The sequence below is a fragment of the Microtus oregoni genome, unplaced genomic scaffold, assembly GCF_018167655.1.
Source record: "Microtus oregoni isolate MIOR12 unplaced genomic scaffold, Mior012 000008F_ref0000371, whole genome shotgun sequence".
Taxonomy (NCBI): Eukaryota; Metazoa; Chordata; class Mammalia; order Rodentia; family Cricetidae; genus Microtus; species Microtus oregoni.
Window position 1 is genome coordinate 56095483 of NW_024543067.1, and position 23695 is coordinate 56119177.

At 46.0% G+C, this 23695-nt stretch overlaps 1 protein-coding gene across 7 annotated transcripts in view; it reads right to left on the minus strand.

Annotated features, from left to right (window-relative positions):
* Positions 1–23695, minus strand: part of Gramd1b (GRAM domain containing 1B) — a 239499-nt gene that overhangs the window by 131591 nt on the left and 84213 nt on the right. The window contains exon 1 of one of the 7 annotated variants that reach the window (XM_041656948.1): positions 955–1059. The exons of the other annotated variants lie outside the window; for them this stretch is intronic. Within the exon in view, the coding sequence (XP_041512882.1) occupies positions 955–959 (5 nt within the window). The 5' untranslated portion in view covers positions 960–1059. Of the gene's footprint in view, positions 1–954; positions 1060–23695 lie in introns of those variants that run through there. 7 annotated transcript variants of the gene reach the window in all.

Consider the following 23695-nt stretch of genomic DNA (forward strand, 5'->3'; position numbering starts at 1 on the left):
TTTGGGGCATAAGCTAGCTGAGCAGGCGGCCGGGTGTGGGGGACGCAGCCCCGACGCCGCCCTTATTACTTCAGAGAAACATACTATGTGTGTAGCTATTATGTCTCCATTTCTCTTCAAAATTAGAATCATCAGGAAGGACGTCATCCTGGTGGCCATCATCTCCACTCCAGCATGCATCAGCCTGAATAAATTGCTTTGCAGCCCAGCGTGGTGTTACATAGCTATAATCCCAGCACTTGGGAGGCAGAGGTGGGAGGAGCTGTAGCTTGAGAATAGCCAAGGCTATACAAGACCTTGTCTCAAAAATATAAGGTGATAACTTCACTTCACTGACCCCTCTACTGTAACGATGAATTATGAAAGCAAAGGTCCCATTTTAATTGTAATGTCTTTCCATTCTAAGGGCCTAGCACATAGTAGGTGTACACCTATGTCAAATAAGTGAAGGAGTGAGCTTTCTCTCTTGTAAACTTATAAAGTCGCTTATCTCACCAGCCAGTCCAGAAAGACTCCTTTTTGAGCTCTCAAATCAGCACAAATTGTGTATTTGCCTTCTTGCTCCTCAACATTTTCCATATCCCAAAGACAAGACACGATCTATGTTTCAGTCATTAAAAGTCAGGAGTGTTGTCTCAGGCTTGACAGAGGCTTTGTTAAAAGGTGGGCAAGAAAGACTGAGGCTCTTCAAGTCCACATTACGAGCAAACACCGGCAGGAGGCTGAGACTCCCACTGTTAGCTTCTCTTACCAAATGTTATGAGTTTCAAATGTCCAGGCCCTTCTTAGACTGTCACAGATCCAGATAATCATACTATGGCTGGGGAAAAAAATACATATTCTATCCAACGCCTTGTTCTCTGCTGTTATTTTTATAGTGAAGAGTAAAGAACTCGTCAGCCACAATAAAATTCTAGACCTCAGGCCCCTCACGATTCAAAGATTTAAACTTACCCCATTACATTCCTGGAATGGCTTCAGAGAAAGGGGCGAGTGAGTTAGTCTCAGCTCCAACCGCCTTCAGCTGCTCTTAGCTGAAGTAGAACACGGCCTTTCCCCCTGTTTCCACCATTCTAGCCGCCGCTTTGGCCCCAATCACTACTTCGCTTCAAAGTGAATCTTAGGTACTCTCGAAAGAGTAAATGCAAATGAACCAGGTCACTCAGAGGTAAATCTTTCACTCAGGAAGTAATGCGGTCAGCTTCTTAGAACTTGAAGCCTGTGAGGATTGGTCAAGACTCCGGACAGCAGGCCTCATAAACCTTGCCCCCACAAATGTCTCTCGCCTGCCTTCCTGCTCTTAACATCCTGTGCCCCCTCCCTGAAGGCAGAAAAGCCCTTGTGTTCCTCAGCCTGGACAGGAGTTCTGTTAGGGATGGAAAACAACGCAGAAAAACTGCAGGAGGGGCTCAAAACCAAAGCAAGGAGGAGCCACTGTATGTAGACACTTTCGAACCTTCATTTGAGACAAACACTCTGATCCCACGGCTCGCTAATCTATAAAAGGAGTTGAAGTTGCTTTCCCATCCATTTCCAGTCACAGGAGTAGAACAACACACAAGCACTCTGTCTGTTCCCTACAATACCCTAGCTTCTCCCCATCAAAAATCCTTAAACTGTAGCCCCAGCTGACATGTTTTGAAAGACATATCTATTATTTGATTCTAATTAATTTACATATATTTTGTGTTTCTAGTCAAAGGTAGATAAATATCATTCAGAAACTCAAGGCAGCATTAAATAACATGCCTTCCCACAGTTAGTTGAGAAATTCCAAGAAACCTGTTGTAGAATACGATTTTAACTATGTAAGATGTGTTACATTTGTTTATACTGCATTTGTTTACCAATGTCAGGCTGTGTGCTCAATGACATAAAGATGTGTGGCATTTGTTATACCTTACCTACTTAAGGCACTTCGTTGGTCTGATCAAGAGCTGAACAGTCACTAGGTAGGCAGACGAAGGATAGGCAGGGTTAGCCGAGAGAAAGAATAAATAGGAGGAGAAACCTTGGCTCAGGAGGAGAGAGAACAAGAGATGGAGGAAAGAAGGAGGGACACACCCCGGGGCCAGAAGCCAGGCAGCCACCAGCCAGCAGACTCAGAGAAGCAGTGCTAATGCAGAAGTAAGATGTGCAGAAGCAAGAAAGGTAACGAGCCCTGAAGCAAAAGATAAAGAGACACAGGTTAATTTAAGTTAAAAGAACTAGCCAGAAATAAGCCTAGGCTAGGCCAAGCATCCAAAACTAATAAGTCTACAAGTCTCCATGCCATGATTTGGGAGCTGGTTGGTGGCCCAGAAGAAAAAGCCTGGTACAGAAATCTAACACGGGTTGTTGTGTGTTATGGTTTACATTATGAAATGTTCCCTAAGGTCCATGATTTGAACACTTGGTTCCCGGTCATTAGCACTACTTGGGGAGGTTGTAGATACTTTAGGACAAGAGACTTAAGTAGAGAAAGTGGACTTCTAGAGACAGGTACCCGGAGGTTCTATCTTTCTGATCATTTCCTGTTGCCTTCTCTGCTGCAGCTCTACCATAATGTGGACAGTGTTTGCCCACATTCCTGCGATCAAGGTGCTCAGTGCACTCTGGGTCAGAAATACAGAGTCAATTTACTAGGCACTGAATGATCTGGAGCCACTAATTTAAATAAATGGTTTATTTGTTAAGTTTTTATTAGTTATTATTAAGTTATTATTAGAGAGAGAGCAAGCATGTTTGGCATGTCTATGATGTCTATGGGGGCGTGCACGCCACGGTGCATCTGTATGTCATATGTGAGAGCATGCATGCATGACATGCATGTGCAGATCAAATGACAACTGCGTGAAGCTGACTCTCTCCTTCTGTCTTTACATGGCTTCCAACAATCGAATTCAAGTCTCCAGGCTTGTGTGACAAGCACTTTTGCCCCCTGAGACATACGGAGGTTGTCCCTTGAGTTTTGACAGATGCTTCTCTGCTATGATACCCAAAGTAACTATTACATATTGTTATACAAGGATATTTGTGTGGTTGCTGTTAGGCTCTGAGAATATAAAAATGACTAGAAAGCTCTCCTCCCTCCCTCCAGAAACTACCAACTTCCTAATCAATATACACAATACAATGCTGTCGGCTTGATCTCCTCATGGCTTCTTATCTTCTACTTGATTCTGAAAAGCTGAGCTCCCCCCAAGTCTCTTCTTCCTCCCACACCACATATTCAGTCTGTCCATCTCATGCGAATGCACAACTGCTCAGTTCCTAACCTGGACCCCAGCTCTGGCTTCCTGTATCTGGCTGCTTCTATCACCAAAACCTGCCTCCCCTGGCTCCTCTAACAACAAGTACAAAATAATGCCCTTCACCTTCACTTCTCCTAAGCAGATCATAGCAGCCTGCTTACGGCCAGTTACCTTCATCATCTTCCATCTGCTCAGTGGTCCAAATGAGGCAACCTAGAAACACTGTTACCTCCAGTTGCTCCGATCTCTTATTTACCTTTTCAGCCATCCTCTCTATCTCTATCCCTAACATCCCAGCCCAAGGACCAGTCACACTGGCAGCATCACTTCGAGACTGTTTTAAAAATAGGTTCCTATCTCCTTGCTCATCCTGGATTCTGACCCAAGGGATCCCAAGTGCATCCTGACTTGGGGTGCTTTATTGTTGTTTTGATTTGGGTTTTAATTGCATGGTTTTGTTTTTGTTTTTGTTTTTTTCAGGGAAGGGTTTTGAAGAGGCAAATTTGGGTTTACAAATGACCGAGTCTCACTCGATTGGAATGGACCTTTAACTCCTCAACTCTACAGAAAAAAAAAATGTTTGCAAACCAGCCTGGATTCACTGATTTGAATCATCTGCTAATTTCTGTGGTGTAAACACTGTCACCGTGGTTGGTTTCTCATGTCACTGAAATCAGTGTTGGGAAACGACAAACATAATCAGCGCTTGCTGCCTGACATAGACCACCACAAAACATGAATATGCCCAGACTGTTGCCTACAGCCTTGTAAAGCAGCTTCTGAAACAAACCAACAAGCCAGGAGCAGTGGTACATGCCTTTAACCCCAGCACTCAGAGGGGATCTTGACTGTGAGTTCAAGCCCAGCCTGGTCTACATAGTGAGCTCCAGGACAGCCAGAGCTACACAGTAAGACCCTCTCATGAAAAATACAAAACAAAAATAAAGCAAAACCCCAAACAAGGAAATAATAAGGCAACTTTAGACATTCTTCTTTCCAGGCTCATATCACCTTCTAAATTATATTTTTATTTATTTTTTTATATGTCACAAAACTCTCTTGTGTGGCAGACAGGTGGAGATCAGAGGACTGACTTGCAGGAGTGAGTCCCAGGGACAGAACTCAGGTCATCAGTCATGGCCGTAAGTATCTGAGCCATCTCAGCAGCCCAACGGGGGCTGTATGTCATTAACACACACTATTTACATGTATGGAAATATTAATATGTATAAACATGTTACATTTTAAAACAACATATAGTATCTTGGTTTGTTTTTTCTTCTCTGTCTTTCTTTGGGGATGGTAGACTTACTTTATTTTTAATTTAAACATGTTGAGGGGCAGGTGCCCTTGGAGGCCAGAGGCACTGGATTTCCCTGGAACTGGAGTTTGGAGTCATCTGATGAAAGTGCTGGGAACTGAACTCAGGTCCTCTGCAAGAACAGGAGTTGTGCTTAACCACCAATCAATCTCTCCATCCCCGCTTCCCACCTTGATTCTTTGAGACACAATACCTTGCAGGTTCTGTGTAGCCAAGAAGAGCCTCAGACTTTGATCCCACTACCTCTGCCTCCCGAGGGTTGGGGTATAAGTTTGTGTAATCACGTTTGGTCCAAAGTCAATTTTTAAAAAGTGCAGAAATACATGTTGATCTTTATTTTAAGGAATAAAAAGGCTTTGGGAGATGCAGGGCATGGCTAACATTAGACTACGGATGAGTTGGAAAAGAAGGGCTTCAGTCTAAGGCTTCTGCCCCTGCATTCTCTTTGCCCTGAGCTCACAACAGTACTGGACTCCAGTGTTCATGTGGTACCTCAAGAAGTAGGGTCTCAGAAATGACATCACTGGTTAAACTGGGGACAGATCTGATCTCTGGCTAAGGACAGGGGACTCCAAAGGGCTTGGACAATCATTTGCTGTGTTGACTTGAAGCAGCAGAAGCAAGTACATGTAGGAGTCCAAACCAGCAGCAGCCTTGACACAAAGGTAATAAGAACCTTCCGTGACCACTGTGAGACCGTTTGCTAGGTGACATCACCACTGAGGTCACTAGATCACAGGTCAAAAAATAAATCTTACACTTGAGAGCAGATGTATCTCAACAACCAGCTGGGGCGGGGGTAGGGTCAGGCGGGCTGGGGGATGTGGACGAACACAGTCTACTGATAAGCCAAATAAGGAAGAACAATGAGCTAGGAACCAGAGCAGATGTCCGTGCTCTAGATCCAGGACTTCGGTGACTTCTAGGAGGCGAGTGGAGGGTTGGCCAATAGCCCAAAAAGAAGTCTGGAGACCACAGAGGCCAGTACCATTCCAGTGAGGATGAGGGCAAGACTGACTCCCAAGAGCCAGGCCAGCTGCAGAATTCTTGTGTCCCGCTGGCTGACCTCTCCACATAAACAGGCATAGGAAACAGTCTGAGCCGAGTGCCAACTTCATGCCACTGCCAGCAACACTCAGGAGCTTGACTTAGAAGCCAGCCTGAAGTCGACTGGCAGCGGACTGTTCCAGAACAACACTAAACTACAGCAAGAACATTTACGAAGAAGCCTGAGGCCCCTGCACACTCTCTAGAGACCACACTCTATTAACAACATATGCTTTCACTTTTGTTGCTGTGACTTATCAGCATTAACTTTGTTACCCACTGCAGGTGCCCCTCTAATTTAACTTCGGAAGAGGTTTAAAATAGAGGGCTGGGGAGGTGATTCGGTCAAGTGCTTGCAGGGCATGCATGAGGACCTGAGTTCCAGGCCCCAGCACCTACATAAAAGCAGGGGAATCCCTGCATGGAGCAGGCAGGGACATGAGGATCCTTGTCCAGCCAGTCTAGTCTAATAGGTGAGTTTCAGGTTCAATGACAGACTCTATCTGAAGAGGAAAAAAGATGAAATATCATTGAGGAAGATATGTGACATTAACCTGTTGCCTCTACACACACACACACACACACACACCAGCAATTACACACAGGAAGACATACATGCACATGGAACACACACACACACTGAGGTTGAATACACATGAATCATGAAAGGTCACAAGGTCTGAAAGATTTTAAAGCTCGGAACCCTGCCATAGAAAGCCAAAGAGAGAGGAACCCCAAAGAGGCCCTACAGATGCTTCGGGGGAAAAAAAGGATCAGTTCTTGGGACCAAGAGGACAAGAAGCGGGAGGGTGAAACCTCACAGACTGATTACCAGCCTTGAGGACAAACAGCCTGCAAGCCTTCCTACATTCCAAAAGGAAACCCCCCAGTTCCCTGCTTCCCTTTCTGACCCAGTTCTGACTCAGCCCAACTGCATTTGTCCTCAACACCAGGAAAAACAACAACAACAAAATTGCTTTATAGGATAGCTGTTACCTTGTTTTTCAATTGGAAGAAATAAAAACGGTCCTAACCAAGAACTCTGATCATGTTCTAAGTGACATGGTGCCCTCGGGGCCTGGAAGGAAATAGCACCACAGACTGGACCTGAAGGCAGGAGGAACAGAGAGAGTCATGACTGACCTGACCCTTCTGCCACTTTCCACACAAGACTAGACAGCATGTGTACCTGCCCTGTGAAGCATTTGGGAGTTTGGTGATGGTGGAGACTGTGGTAGTTTACTGGGGACAGGGTCTCAATTTGCAGCCCTGGCTGGTCTGGAACCCGTGAGACCCAGGCCTCAGACTCTCACTGTGGGGTTTGAGTCTTGCCTCATCTCACCCTGCTCCAGTCAAGCATGTGACAACTTTGGTTTTCTTGTGTTTTTATTTTTTACTATTTTTATTTTGTTTTGTTTTAGAAAAGGGTCTTCACATGTACCACAAGCTGAACTTGAACTCACTATGTAGATCATACTGTCTCTGAACTCCTGATCCTCCTGCTTCCACCTCCCAAACACTGGAATTGTACGTGTGTATCACCATGCTTGGGTCACTTTGAAAACGCTCGCTCTCTATCAATAAACAAACATTTCAATTTTAGCATGTGTGTGCATATAGGTTGGGTGCTCATGCTACATCCATCTTGATGGCCCCACTGTGACTTCTATCCAATAAGCCATTTATATCATGCATGCTACTAAATTGGAGATGGCAGGTATGGAGCAACTCAGAACACTGAACAAAAGCACATGCAAGTTGAATCACCCACAAATCTTTTATTTAGGGTTTGAATAATTTAGTGAAGCATGCACGTATAGAATATGACACTCCTACCACACATCCAATTAACCCTTTCTCCTCCTTTGTATCTTTGAGACTGGTCTCCCTATAACTCAGGCTATCCTGGGAACCACTTTGTAAACTAGGTTTCAAATCCCTCCAGTCTTGCCTCTGCCCCAGTTTTGGTGATGGTTGCTCTTTTCTTACCCCCTCCACAAAAACACCCCACTTTTTGCATGGTGGCCTGTACATAGAGAAAAGATGAAAAGCAAGCATTGAATGGGCCAGAGCTTGAGCAAAGGTAGAAGACACAATGTGAAGAGTCTGCCCCCCAGGGTCTAAATCTGAATGTTTGAGGCTGGCGATAGTGGCCCAAACTAACAGTCTCAGCACAGAAAGAGGACACAGAAGGACCAAGGTAAAATTAGGCTAGCCAGGCTCCAGAGTGAGACTGTCTCAAAAAGCAATCACAATTTTTAAGAAAGAAATTCAAATCTAGAAGACAACTATGAAAAAAAAATAAAAGTTCATGTCCCACAGGGAAGTGAAAGTGACATAGACCAAGTACTACCATAATAATTTTTCACATAGAATTTCATAGAAAAGTCAGGGGTTGGGGGTAGGTTGGTTTTGTTGTCGTTTTGGTTTTTCATGTTGTCTAGGCTAGCCCCAAATCCACTAGCCTTGAACTCCTGGTCCTCCTGCCCACACCTCTCAAGCGCTGAGATTGCAGCCTTATGCCAAAAGTCATTACTAGACTCGAAGTCAGTACTGGAGGGAAACAATTCTCCTACTCAGATTCGGTGTCTGTTCTCTGATGGAGGAAGGTCATTGGCCAATAAAGAAACTGCTTGGCCCTGTGGGTGGAGTAAACAGAACAGAATGCTGGGAGGAAGAGGAAGTGAGGTCAGATTCAACAGCTCTGCTCTCGGGAGCAGACGCCTGAGAGAGACGCCATGCCCCGCTCCCGGGATGAAGCTCCGACCCAGGATGGACATAGGCTAGAATCTTCCTGGTAAGCGCACCTTGGGGTGCCATACACAAATGATTAGAAATGGGCTAAATTAATATGTGAGAATTAGCCTAGAAGAGAATGGGCCAAGCAGTGTTTAAATGAATACAGTTTGTGTGTTGCTATTTCGGGCATAAGCTAGCCGTGCGGGCGGCTGGGGTGCTTGGGACGCAGCCCCGCTGCTCTTATTACTACAGTTCTCTTTCCCTTGATTTCTTCATACTAAGAATCCCATAATCTTCCTTAATGCAAATTATCTTCCATGAGTGTGACTTCCCCATCTTCCCCATCCTGCATCCCCTCCTCAGGCCTTCTCATACCCAAGGCAGGCCTTGGCCCGGTGCTTCTCAAGCCCATCATACAGTGCTGCCAAAATACTCTACATTGAGCCTGCCACGCTGAGAACACTGAGGTTCCTTCCCAGGCTCACTGACTGAGGAGATCTGACTCATGGCTAAAGGAAAGTTCCAAGAGCACAAGGGTCAGGTCTCAATAACATCCTCCCCCGACACCATTTCCCACCCTGAAGCCCCGATGTGCAGCTAGAATACTCCGCCTCTGCAGACATGCCCACAGCTGAAAGCGGGGCATATCCCTGCTCTTCAAATGTCAAGATGTTCCCTCTCTTCTGCTGCTCACGCAGCCAGGGAAGTGTAAAAAAAAAAAAAAAAAAAAAAAACAAACAAAAAAAACCCCAGAAAATTCTAATTGCTTATCTAAGATATTGTTCATCCTAAAGATAAAAAAAAATCTGCTTCCAACTCGTTCTCCTTCTTTAAGATGGGATCTTACTGTGTAGCCCGTGGCTGGCTTTGACCTTTCCATTCTCCTGCCTCAGACACACATACCGCATGTGCCTCCAAACCCGCACATCTCCATTTGTCCTTTTTCAAACTTTTTACTACCTACATTTGGCAGAGCCAAGGCCTCACAGTCTAGGGACATGCGCTCCAGCAGCAGCAAACACCCTTAGCCCTGTCTGTATTTTCTCTTCGTGGTGGCCACAGCTAGGAGGTTATGACAAGCAACGCAATAGGTACTGTCTGTTCCTGCATGGCTGAAGGAGAATCGCACTTGGATAAGACAAGCTAGATTCTGTGGTGAGCAGGTGGTTCGGGAGTGTGAATATTTATGCAGTGGCTCAAGACAGTTTTTCCACCTCACCATCCTTCATGCGTGGAAGTCATCACCTTTTCCATCGTCCTTTTATGACCTTGTCTCTATGACTAGTAATTTCACCCCACTGTGTCTATTTCTTCTCTGCTTCTTCCTTTCCTGCAATCAGGCCACCACCCCTATTGCTTGACACACAGTGTTATCTAATCAAAGACAACTGCCTAAGGTCCTCCCACACTAATTCTTTCGGATGCTTCTATAGCATTTAAAATGATTTCTCCCTTGGGAGAAATAACAATTACAACAAAAACAAAAACAAGTATTTCACCCCGAGTATAATTTCAGTGGTACCCAATGAATTCACACCACTTATTCAATCGCCACTTATGCTTGTCCCACTATGTGCCAGGTGCCATAGAAGAGAACATAAAGATTTAAATAGAAGTTGGTCATAATGATTCATGCCTCCAATTCCAGTGTTCAGGACACTGAAACAGGCAGATTGCTGAGAGAGTTCAAAGCCAGTTGGGATTCATAGTAAGACTTTGTCTCAAAAAGTCAAAAAGAAAAAGAAAGCATTTAAATAGAGAGTCGAGATTAGGGAATGTAGTTCAGCAGCAGAATGCATAATTAAAATGCATAAGGCTGGCTTGATACTCAGCAACACACACACGCATACACGCACACACACACGCATACACGCGCGTACACACACACACACACACACACTGTACAAAAAGAATGAAACACACATGATTTCCTTAAGCAGTTTGCTCCCTGGTAAAGACAGCCATTTGCTGAGACACACAATGCCCATGCAGCTGTGTGGAGGGTGGGGCTGGGAAGCGCATCAGCAAAGCTCAGCATCCACGTGAGGGAAAGGATACCTAAGGGTCACAGGAGGAAACAGACAGGGCTTTGCAAAGGAGGACACATTTGACTGACGTTTCAAAGTCGACTGCGTTTTTACGAGGCAAACCGCATTTCAAACAGGGATTGTCACTTGGCCAAGGTGGAAGCCTCAAGAAGGTTCAGGCTCAGTCAAGCATCACGAGCTCCACATGACTGGAGGTGAAGGCTGAGATGGCAGTGGAGCAAGGCGAACATGGCAAAGATTGTAGGAGTGCTATGGAATGCTAACTTCTGCTATGGCATGACCATTGCCACCACAAACATGCTGCAATTGCAGCTAACTGCACAAGAGCTACACTTGAGTGTGCACAACACACACACACACACACACACACACACACTGGGGTAAGAAGGGGAACTAGCTGGGAAGAAAAGGGTAATCAACAGGAGTGAAAGAGAGATAAAAGGAGGCTGGAGAGATGGTTCAGCAGTTAAGAGCACTGGCTGCTCTTTCAGAGGTCCTGAGTTCAAGTCCCAGCAACCACATGGTGGCTCACAACCATGGGTAATGAGATCTGGTGCCCTCTTCTGACCTGCAGGCATACATACAGGCAGAACACTGTATACATGAAAAATAAATGATTAAATTAAGAAAAGAGAGAGGGATAAGAAAGGGTAATGAGGTGAAAGTAATCGTGATACATATATGTATACAACTGTCAACCTTTAACTAAAGGAAAGAAATCCAGGCTGCCTTGTTTTCTCTGCTTTCAAGCTCCAGGGATACTGCTATCTTCTTTACTCATCCCACCTAAGCACAATACAAAGCAAATGTAGTCGGGCAAGCAATTGATACCTTCTCGGGCAAGCAATTGATACCGAAGGACTAGCTAATTCCTACCATCTTCATCAATTAACAGCCACGTCTCCAGCAAGTCCCCAGAGAGCACTGTACCTTGGAATAAGAGCAGGAAGAATGCTAAACTAGGTCGAGGGAAGATCCCCGGGACTTCTAACCAGTCTCTATGGAACACACACATGCACAAGTCTCAAGCCTTGCATACAGTAACACTCATCAACTAAAACAATATGTGAAAACCAGAAAAGCCTAGGGGGGGCAACAGCAGGGCCAGGTTCCGAGGTGAGCCCAGCCCAGACTCCATCATCCAGTCTGTAGAACACAGAGTAAGTACACCCCCATTCTGAACTTCGATTGACCCGTCTGTCAGATGAAGAGCGTGGCAGATAATCGTGTAAGGCCCACCTAGCCTTAAAGAGTGGTGATGCTAAGTGAAGAAATTTTCTTTCTTTCTTTCTTTCTTTCCTTCCCTCCCTCCCTCCCTCCCTCCCTCCTTCCTCTTCTTCTTCTTCTTCTTCTTCTTCTTCTTCTTCTTCTACTTCTTCTTCTTTTCTTCAAGACAAGGTTTCTCTATATAGCTCTGGTTGTCCTGGAACTTGCTCGGTAAACCAGGCTGGCTTCAGACTCACATAGATCCATCTGCCTCTGCCTCCCAAGTGCTGGGATTAAAGATGTGCACCACCACCTCCTGGCTAGTGAAAAAATCTTGGGAGTTTTTCAAAACTAAGTGTACGGCACATAGATAGGCAGAGATGGCAGTAGCTGTCATCTCAGCATGTATAAAGAAACCAAGAGGGGCGCAGGGCAATGTCCAGTGATGAGAGAGAAGAGCAGCTGAAGAAAAAAATGTGGTTCAGAGACCAGCAAGGCAACACACAGGTCCACAGATGGATCTGTAGCTTTCTGGCTCACTTCCTGTGCTCTCTCTCTCTCTCTCTCTCTCTCTCTCTCTCTCTCTCTCTGATTCCTGTTTTCTTTAACTGACTTTCTCTTCCAGTTTGTCATTTTATAACAGTCTAAACTTCAATTAATATAACCATGGACCACCCTTGTCAGTGGAAAGGAGCATAAAGTATGACTGGACTTGTCTGATTTTTTTTAAAAAAGAGATTTAGCCCCATTATTTTTAATTATGTATAGGTGTGCATATCTGCACGTATGTGTACCACATGCATGCAATGCCTGCAGAGGCCAGAAGAGGGTATCTGTTGCTGAAGCTGGAGTTACAGACTATCCTGGGCTGACGTGAGGATGCTGGGAATTGGGAAGAAGAGCAAATGCTCTTAACTACTGAGCCAGGCCTCTCTAATTCTTTCCATTTGGGAATGGGTAACCTGTGTTAGGGTTTTATTGCTGTGAAGAGACACCATGACAGCTCTTGGAGAGGAAACCATTGCATTGGGGCTGGCTCACAGTTCAGAGGTTTAGTCCATTATCATTATCATGGTGGGGAGCATGGTGGCATGCAGACAGACAGGGTGCTGGGGAGGTAGCTGAGAGTTCTACATCTGGATCAGCAGACAGCAGGGGGAGAGAGAGAGAGAGAGAGAGAGAGAGAGAGAGAGAGAGAGACCTGGCTTGAGCATTTGAAACCTCAAAGCCTGCCCCCCAGTGACACACTTCCTCCAACAAGGCCACACCTCCCAAGAGTGTCACTCCCTGTGAAACTTTGGGAGCCATTTTCATTCAAACCACCACAGAATCAATGACCAGAAAAGTTTCAGAGATGGTTGTAGAGCCACACAGATATTTGACAACACTCCAAAGACTAAACCTTCAGTCTGAGTTCTCAGAAAGCCCAGAGTACAAGGAAGCAATAGACCAGGCAGTAGAGAACGTCTCTGGAGCTTTGCCTCCTAACACTGGAATGTTCATAACCCAGCTAACTACTAACAAAAGGGGTGTAGCCTGTGCTGTGACTGAGGGTTTACAGTGTGGACCACTCCGAACACAGGAATATTCAGAACCGACTAGATTCTTGCCCTTCTATGGACTGTAAACCCTTGTAGGTTTACAGCAGAAAGGCAGAGATGGAAGCCAGGTCATCGTCAAAGTGACAAAAAAAGAAAGCAAGCTAAAGTCGCCTAGCAATGAGGGCAGAGCCCGGCCTTGTATCTACGCAGAACACTCTGGAGCTGGCGTCCTTGGCAACCGCCGTGTGTTGAGTGACAAGCACAGCAGTTTGCACAGCAAACACAGAAGGAATGATGGATCTCATGCGAGTGCATATGGGCAGAAGGGGTCCCAGCGTATTTTTAATTTGGAAGGGAAATCAAAAGCAGGCTCCAGTGAAATCTGGGCTGATTTCTAGTTCAACATAATGAGTCCCTAACTAGCAGTCAGGATGGAAACACATAATTTAATCAAACATTTTCCCTTTCATTCTTTACCTACTGGGAGAAAAACAAAGGATTTTTTCCTGTTATTTTGAGATAGGGTCTCATATACCCTAGGCTAGCCTAGAACTTCCCTATGTAGCTAAGAATGACCTTGAACTTCTTGTCGTCCTGTCTCCAACTCCCAAGTCTATACAGCGCTAAGGATGGAACGCAGAGTTTTGCGCACGTTAGGCAAGCGCTCTGTTGAATGAGCCACGTCCCTAGTCAAACTGGGGGAAAATGGACTTAAAAACGTTTTCTCTATATACACTTATACACGGCATACAGTCTAACATATTTATTGTTAAAGTTAATGAAAATAAAATAGATCACATAATTAACTAGAGTATAAAACTAAGTATCGTTCACAAGATCTTATTCGGATATGGCAAAAGGGAGCATTTCTCAAAACCCAATAGCTATGTGTATATAGTCTCACAGATACCATCTTATAGAAGGTGGCAAAAGCATATCCAGGGAAACAAAACCACAAACCCACTCAAACCTCACAAACACAGGGTCTGAGTGTCGTTTTAGGGAATGTCTTTAAGCCTTACCTTGGCTCTTTATTATGACTTCTCGTTTTCCTAAATACACTCCCATTTCGTCTTCTCCCAGGCACCAAGAACATCTTCTCTCCTAATTATGCCCCACATCAAAGAATGTCACTCAACCAAAAATCCAAAGCTCTACCTTCCATTCATCCAGTCCTCTCCACACAACCTGATGCCTACACTGCTTATGCTCACATCAAACTCAAAGCCATGCTACAGGAAGTCAGAGCCCAGGCTGGATATGTCTGACATCACCATGGCTGGTCACTTGCCATCACCTGTGTTAAGAAGGAGATCAGGTTCTAGAAGTACACCAGGAAATGCCACCACCATGTAGGCTGCCTTGGCTGAGTGCACACACGGCACTACCCACTCTCTAAACCACTGTTTGTTCCAGCTCGGCCAGCCTCAAATGGCTCTACACAGAAGTCTGGCGATGACAGATGACCACAAACTCCAGGGCCTGGCCTTCAGACCAGACAGGCTGGGCACTAAATGACACCAACATGAAAATCCATCCTTCCCTGAAATGTAAAGTGGAGGGGGAGCAAGGAAGTAGTCAGGGTGGGAACACCTACCGGGGCCGAGGATCCTTGAACAGCTAGCTTCCCTCTACATTTTCATCTTCCAACCTGCCTACAAGGGAGGCTACAGTCACCTATTTCCAGGGAAGGAAGCAGTGATGCAAAGCAGCCTGAGGGAAGAAAATCTGTCCTGGGCTGGAATTTTACCCTAAGGAAGCAAGCTAGAAACTGCTACCAGAATAAAAGTCAAATAGAGCTCCTGGGAAGCTAGTGAGGAACAGTACGGGAAGGGGCTCTTATTCAGAAGAGAGCACACTGTATCTCCCCCCTGTGCGCAGACACACTCCTTTTCACATCAAGTAGTGTCCTGTGGCCCCAGATGTTCTGGGATGTAGTAGCCTTGGAAAGGTTTGTCTTGTTTTCATCTATAGCAAGAGAGGAAAGTCCAAATTCTCCGAGAAGTAGACGGATGGGAAACCAAATGCTGACATTAACACAAGTATCAGATTCAACAGGTAAATTCAATTTTTCCCAGTGAGGAGAATTTGAGTCACTGTTCCATAACCAAAAAGCACCTAGCCTCCTCAGAGGGAAAAGTCAAATATGAATGCAGTTCAATGGTAGAATACTTGTCTGATATCTTTGAGGGCCTAGGTTTGATCCTCAGCACTGTTAAAAAGAGAGAATAGTATATACATACATATATATATATATATATATATATATATATATATATGTCTAAGCTTGTATACCCAATCTGCATAGATATATATTAAACACACATACTTATTTTAAAAGTTTTAGACAGGTATATGAGCGTGATCTGTACTAGACAATCTAACCTGGACAGATGGGTATGCCGTTATGTACCCAGTACCAACAATTTCCTATTAACTTTCAAAGGGGCTTGGAATTTGTAGTGCATTTATATGATGATGCTCGGGGGATCTAGGTGCCCCATATCTGTGAGGGGCAAGATCAGCAATCAGCAGACAATTGAAAAAAAAAATTAACTTTTGAATCTTTACATTCGTGGTGCTTGAGGTGCACAAAGTTATCCCCCTTCCCTGTCCACTGCTGGAACAACCAAAGGGAAGTTGACAGCCTTGCGAATATCACAGAAGGGAGACAAGGGACAAAGGTGGGGGCTATTCTTTATTGATGGTCAGGACACCCCAGTCCATAAAGCATTGCCATCTCCACCTATCTTGAGAAGTGAATGACGGTAGGAACAAACTGGTCCTGCTTTTCCCAGACAATATTTCCATACAAGACAGTCCACTAAGGAACGGCATGTCCTGGAGGATTTCCTTCACAAAATCAGGGCCATCGGGATTACCTAACACAGCTGTCTTCTCCCTAGATGCACTTGGCTATGTGAGGCTTTAACTCTGAAACATCCCCTGAGGCCTCCTTTTGGTAAAGGTGGCCAGCTGATAGGGCTTTTGGGAAATGATTGAATCATGTCCATCGAAAGAGTCATAGTTTTATGGCACTATTGGGGAAGGAATGGAAAAGAAGAGCTAGGGCCTATCGGGAGAAAGTAAACCTCTGGGGAACATGTCTGAAGGATATTGGGGATACCAGTCACTTTTGTCTCTTCTTTGTTTCTTGATTGCCATGAGGCAAAGAGTTTTATTTTGCCACATCTTGCATACTCTGGTATTTGGCATCACCATAGACCTAAAAGATTAGAACTGGCCAGCGTGGATGGAAATCTATGGAACTGTGATCCAAAACAAATGTCTCTTCCTCTGTGCCACTCCTGTTGGAGATTCTGCCATGGTGATTAGCAACTGGCTGTACGTCTTAAACTTTTAGACCTGTTCGTGATATTTTTCACTGAATGTCTAGTAAGTAATCAATGACAATCTACCATTGAACAAAGGAACAATTGACCAATATACAAACTAGATTGCATCCTTGAAGAGCAGAGGCCTGCCAATGCTCAATGGCGAGCACCCACAGCCAGGCAACAGAGCTGGACTCCCTAGTGTCTGGCAACTCGGATGTTTAATATGTCTCGCAAATGGAAATAAAAAGGTGGAGGGGGGAGCCTAGTCAGAGTTTTCCACCAGAGTTTCAGCTTTGAAAGAGAAGAGGCATGCTGGAACCATGGGTGTGTGCGTGGGTGTGTGCACGCACACGCGCACAAGTGTGTGTATGGGTGTGTGTCAAATGAACAATATAGGAATGAATTAAATGTGATCCAGCCAGGGCTGGATGGATGATCCAGCAATTAAGGGAACTCATTGCTCTTGCAGAGGACCCGGGTTCAGTTCCTAGTACCCACACCGTGTCTCACAACTATTCATAACTCCAATTCCAGGGTATCCGGTGTCCCCTTCTGGCCTCCTCAGGTACCAGGCACACACGAGGCAGACACACATCCATGCGGTCAAAGCACTCATGCCGCCACCTCTTTTCTGGGGTCTGTTTTCGGTCATCGCTTACTTGCACGTCCATAGGTCTGTTTGGGAGTTTCAATTCCTTAGGGATTAAGTGGGCCTGCTCATCGTATCTGCCCCACTGGGTGTGGGAGCAATGTTGTAAGGGACAATCATGTCATCCGCTAGTCACGAGAAGGCCTGTTGTACCAGACATTGAGGTAAATGCGGGGGCAGACACCAAGAATCACTGTCGTCTGCCCCTGCCCTTCCTGCTGAGGAGCTCTGAAAGGACAAGGTGCCCCTCAGATTAGGAGGTGATAAGGAACTGCTACTGTCCACACTACTTTCTCCTGTGCCGCGCCATTCCCGGTCACTCTGAACAGAGCCCCACAATGGCAGGGGTAGTTCCCTCCTTCCTCTTTTTTCCTCCCCTGCACCCAGTTCCGGGTTTCTCACTCCACAGAGGCTCAGCAAATCCATTTTCTGCCATCCCCCAGCTCTGCCGTTGCACTAAGTAATAAAGGGCAATTTGTATTGGCAACTTTGGCTCTTGGCTGCTCTTGGAAGGCCAAGAGGCTCGCCAACCCCAGCACAACAAGTGTTCTGGCATCCGACAGCTGCAGTGACAGATTCGGCTTAATCCTGTCATCTCCCAAGGTCTCGGACAAAGTCAAAGCAACAAATGTGTCTCTGACTGCCCACCTCAAATTAAGTTAATCAAATGAAGTCCCGCTACTGACGGGAAAAAGCTGGCTTCCCACAGTCAGAGGCCGGCTCCTCCCCTTCTCTACGTTTTTTTTCAGAGCAGACTTTGAGTCTTACAACTCTTTTTTTTTTGGTGGGGGAGGGGGCTGCCCTGGAACTAACTCTTGTAGACCAGGCTGTCCTCGAAATCACAGAGATCCGCCTGCCTCTGCCTCCAGAGTGCTGGGATTAAAGGCGTGTGCCACCACCCACCCGGCTGAGTCTGACAACTCTTGAGTGCTGAATTTTAGAAAAGAAACTAACCCTCTTTGGATAGTGTTCCCAAGTAACTTTCATTTAAGCAAAGAGGCAGAAGCAGGTTGGGTAGCCTGTCCTATAATCCCAGCGCCTGGGAGTTAAAGAAAGAGATGGTGCATTTGAGGTCAGCCTGGGCAGCAGAGCAAGTCTCTGCTTCAGATGTCTAAAAAACAAACAAATGAGTGACTAGGAACTAGCACTGTTTGCTTAATTTGCTCCATCTCTATCCCCTGGGGTGTCAAATCTACTGGAGGACGAAAGAGCTAGCTTCTCAAGTGTCTGATGTCAAGAACACTAACTGGCCATAGTATGTGTTTAATAAACACTGGCTGGATTAACTGTTGTGGGGGGCGATGGTGGAAGAAAGCATCTATTCCAAAATCCTGCTCCTCCTCAAGAGGAGCAACTGATGTCCTGACCTGGAAGTAGAAGACGAATGAGAAAAAGTGTTGTTACCATGGCAACCGCAGCTCCAAAAATAAATATCCTTCAAAGCTCCCACCAGCTTGTGTGTGTGTGTAAGAGACATGTACTAACAGACATTTGCAGATTGCATCCAGGGCCTCAGGTCAAACAGCAGAGAAAATATTGGCCCTATTACCATCCTGCTTGCCAGAATCCCATCTTAGGCACCACCCCCGGTTTCTCTGAATAAAGCCCACCTTTGAAAGAACTGCGGCCCCTGGTCTCCAGAGGACACAGACCCAACAAAGGGAAAACAAAGGAAACTAAGAGCCAAGCGAATCAATATAACAGTTGACATTTACATAAGGGGCATACGGGATAATTATTCTGATTTAAGAGGATGCGTTGTCTAAAGGATGGTTTATAATCGAAGTCCATGAAAATTGAATTTCCTGTTTGCTTTCATCACGTCATTATCCATCCATTCCTGAAATCCATAGTCACCAAGCTCCTGCTCTGTGCCATGCAAAAGGCTTCTCTGGTGAGTGATGTAAACTGTGTCTACAGCTCAGACTCTGGAAAGGCACACAGTGAGAACTCCACAGAAGCTGCTTCAGCAGCCCTGCAGGGAAGACCCGAGTGAAGAAACACGCCCTGGAGAAAGGTCTAACTATGCCAAAGGAGAAGGCCTTAGCAGGTCGAAGGGCACAGCGTCACGAAAGAGCAATCCCGTCGGAAGGAACAATGTCCACAAAGACGTGGAAGCAAATGATTACCATATTGAAGGAACTGAACATGACCCTGGGTGGAGACGGAGGTCAGGGAACAGCAACACAGGACACAGAAAGGGAAACAGAGTGGTTAGCCCAGTCCGCTGCAGAGAGCAGGATAAAGGGGAGGGGTTGTGACGAAGATCAGGCGTGGAAGTGGATACATACATGAAGCTGGCGTGTGTGGAGGTGAGAATTCAGATCTGAGGAACCATCTCTGCTCATGCCCTTTCGGGTAAGATTAGCACCATCACAACAGAGCATTGTCGGCCCCCACCTTGTTCTTCTACTGTGTGCAGACAAAGTATTCCTTCCCTCCAGAGTACACAGCTCAGAAAGCTGGATCCTGAACTTCTCAGCCTCCAGAACTCTGGGCAGACAAATTTCTATCTTTACAAATTACCCATCCTCAGAGCATCTGTGATAGCCCTAGAAAATGAATTAAGACTGTCACTATAGAAAGAAGCTGTTAGGCCGGGCCGTGGTGGTATATGCCTTTAATCCCAGCACTCAAGCACTCAGGAGGCAGAGGCAGGTGGATCTCTGTGAATTCGAGGCCAGCCTGGTCTACAAGAACTAGTTCCAGGATAGGCTCCAAAGCCCCAGAGAAACCCTTTCTCGAAAAAAAAAAAAAAAAAAAAAGAAGAAGAAGAAGCTGTTAAAGCCAAGAGTGGATCAACTATACCAACACGTAGTTTTCCAGATCTCACAGACAGATCAAACACTGGCAGCTCATAAATAGTCAAAGCAACAGCAAAATGACTGTTTCAGCCTACATTAACCCGAGTGGTAAATTCGGAGGCCCAAAGAATGCCACAGATGCTTCATCAATTTTGTCTTAAAAAAATGAAAAAAATACATATATCCTCTGTTTCGATCACTTTTTTTAAGAGTCATCATTGTGTGTGTATCAAAGTCAGTTCTCTTCTCCCATTGTGTGCAGTCTGGGGATAAAACTCAGGTCATCAGACTGAAGGGCAGGGGGGTGGTGATGGCTTCCTGCTAAGTCATCTCAACAGACCCCTCCCCCCCTTTCACAGTCTCACTGTTGAGGACATGAAACAACCTGTCCAGGACCACAGAGAGAACCAATCTACAGAAGGAGTCTCCACTCCATGCTGCCCCTGCTGGCCTCTAAGACTGATGCTGGGGGACTCATCACAAGCAAAATTACCTTCCTATTCTGACAGACGAAGGAGGCTGCCTGAACGTCATGGTTGCATGGCTGACTATAAAATTCCATCCTGCCAACAGCTGTGGTGGTTTAAAGAGAGATGTCTCCCACAGTCTCATCATGTATTTGCACACTTGGTCACCAATGGGTGGTGCTGTTTGGGGAGATTATGGAGCTTTGGGGGAGTAGAGCCTTGCTAGAGGAGTCTATCCCTTGGTGGATGGAGGGAGAAGCTAGGAGTTAATAGCCTCATTCTACTTCCTGTTACTCTCTCCTTTCTGTGTGGGAATGAGACTGACTAGCCAGCGCCTGCTCCTGCTTCCCTGCCTGTTGCTGTGCCTTTCCTGTCGTGATGGAGTCTATCCTTCTGGAGGCCTATGGTAAGATAAACCCTTTCTTCCTTAAACTGCTTTGGGTCATGGTGTTTTATTATAGCAACAGAAAAGTTATTAATACAGATGGGACCCCAAGAAATAAAGAACAGCACACTTGGGTGGCGAGCAATCTGAGTTCTAGCCATCTTGGTCACTGGGCAGCTGTGCGGCTGACCTCGTTTCTTCACAGTTGAAATGAACAGCTCGTCAATCTACCTGCCATAGGGCCTAAGCTTCCATATTCTCTCCCCCTCCCCCCCCTTTGTCTCTCCCCTACACACTCCTTTAAGACAGTCTCATGTAGCCCAGGCTGGCTTCCAACTCCTGCCTTCACCTCTTTAACACTGACATAACCGGGGTGTATCCCAATACCTGACTCTATATGGTCTTGGTGATCCAACCCCAGCCTTCACGTATGCTAGGCAAGCACTCTATCAACTGAGCTACACCTCCAGCCCCAAACCTGCAGAGGAAGAAGGAGACACTCACAGGGGGCAGGTGGATGCGAGTGAAGTGGGGAGAAGTGGGAAAACATCAGGGCGCTGTAACCCTCCTCCCCTCCCCTCCCCTCTCCTCCTCTCCCCTCTTTCCCCTCCCCACCTCTCCACTCCCCTCTCCTCCCCTTCCCACCTTTCTCCTCCCTTCTCCTCCCCCCTCTCCTCCTCTCCCCTCTCCACCTCTCCCCTCTTCTCCCCTCCCCTCCCATTCCCTCCTCTCCTCTCTTGAGCTATCTAATCTACACTTTAGAACAAACCTCCCTGACAGTGGAACAGAAAGTCTAACAATCAAGCACGGCGTTTAGGAAGTGGCTGAAGATGGGGAAGACACTTAGGAGAAAGGACTTGGGATTCTTAGGAGCTTTATAAATGGGCAAGTCACCTTCCCATGTAGAGCTGAAAATTCTTCCAAGAGGTTTGCCACGGTCCCAAGACCTCTCTAGAAAAACCAATTCATCACCTGGTAGTACAGAGCCAGGACTTTCCTAACAATCTGGAAGAAATGGCCCTGGTTACTAATAATAACTCTCCGAAGGAATCTCCAGGGTGATGGGCAGCTAGTACCCCTCCATCTCCACCGCGGGAGCACAAGAGAAAAGTAGTCAAATGTACCATGGGTGTTTGTCTAGATCTTAGGTAAAACTTTCTCAAAAGCATAGATCAAAACATAGATAGAAGTAACCAAGAGAAGCAATACAGTGTTTTTTTTTTGGTGCGATTTTCCCACGTCAGGGAGACATGGGTCACCATGGACCCAGGTGTCAAGAGCATGTCAGCACTTTTGCTAAGTAAGGGCTGTTTTTGTGGAGAAGTTCCACCTGCCCAGAATAACCTTTATTGTTGCCATTCTATCCAAGCCTGAGACTCCACAAAAAGGTCAAAAGGAGCCTCAGACTGCAATGACCCAGCCTGCAACAATGTTGGCTAGACCGAGCAGATTACTTGGGGGTCAGCCTGGCACTAGCTGCCATGCTTGGGCCGGAAACCACAACAGACACTAAATGTTGTAAACACTTGGCAGGGCTCTTCTGCCTCCCGTGGTAAAGCTCTTCATCTCCCTGGCTGCTCCAGACACCGCGCTGCACAGGATTTTAGTCCTGTTCTCACAGGCTGCCCGGACCTTCATCTTTAAAGTATTCAGTCTTCATTTGCGTTCCCTCCCTCCTTAAGACCCCTGGAATCTCTAGGGGTCTTTTGTGGTGGATAAAGAGACCCCTAGATAACACCAAAGGTGATGCTAGCCAGCATAGCCTCAGCATTGGCCTAGTCTGTCACAATCCTTTGTGATTAAAAGTCACAGATATGTGGACTGGCAGAGTGGTGGTTTAGCATGAAGCAGCCCTGGGTTTGAGCTCCAGTACCTCATAAACTGGACACGGTTTCCAGAATCCTAGCACTCTGGAGCCAGAAGCAAGAGAATCAGAACTTCACTGTCATCCTCAGTCATGAGTTTGAGGCCAGCCTGGACTACATGAGAACTTGTCTCCAGTTTTTTTTTAAAAAAATGGGTGGGAAGAGACTGCAAAGAAAGATATTAGAGAGGTAGAATTTTTGTTTTGTTTCAAGACAGGGCTTTTCTGTGTAACTCTGGTTGTCCTGGAACTAGCTCTGTAGACCAGGCTAACCTCGTACTTAGAGATCCACCTGCCTCTGCCTCCTAAGTGCTGGGATTAAAGGCTTGCACTGCTGCCTCCGCTGCCAGCATCATGATCACGAAAAGAAATGGAGTGTGGGAAGAGGTTGAGGATCAAAGTCTGTAACACTCCCAGACAACACAGCTCAGTGAACTTCCTGGACAGGTTACTGAATTAATGGGGGTTCTAGAAGGGTATCGCACCCAAGAAAAGCATGAGAGACCCTCCACCCACACCTCACCTCATATGTTTCTACTCCACACCTTTCCCTACACACCTCTTTATCTACATCATTTGCAACACACAGCATAACTTAGGTATCTCTCTGAGTTCTTTGAGCCCAGGGTAGGGGATGGGAACCCAGATGGGTCAGAATAGGTGGCCTGACTTGGAACTAACATTGGAAGTAGAAGTAAAAGTGAAACAAAGAAGAAAAAGAAAGGAAAGAACCCCAGTAGTTGCTTCAACCAGATGTAAATACTTAGGGGGATGCTAAGAAAGGGAATGAATGGAAGAGGCGCCAATGGGAGTGAAGCGGAGGTGTGAACACAGAACTATTGAGGCTGGCAGACCAAAGAGAGCTCTTCTTTGCTGGTCCCTGTGCCAGGTGAACGTTTTTGATTTTGTTTTGTTTGGTTTGGTTGGTTTTTAAAAGTTTGGAGATAATTTAGAACTCTGATCTGAGATCACCTTGGGCCATAGTCAGGTAAAAGATATATATGAGGGCAGTCTAGATGAGAACAGGGGTTGAGTCCTTCTAATGACAGCATA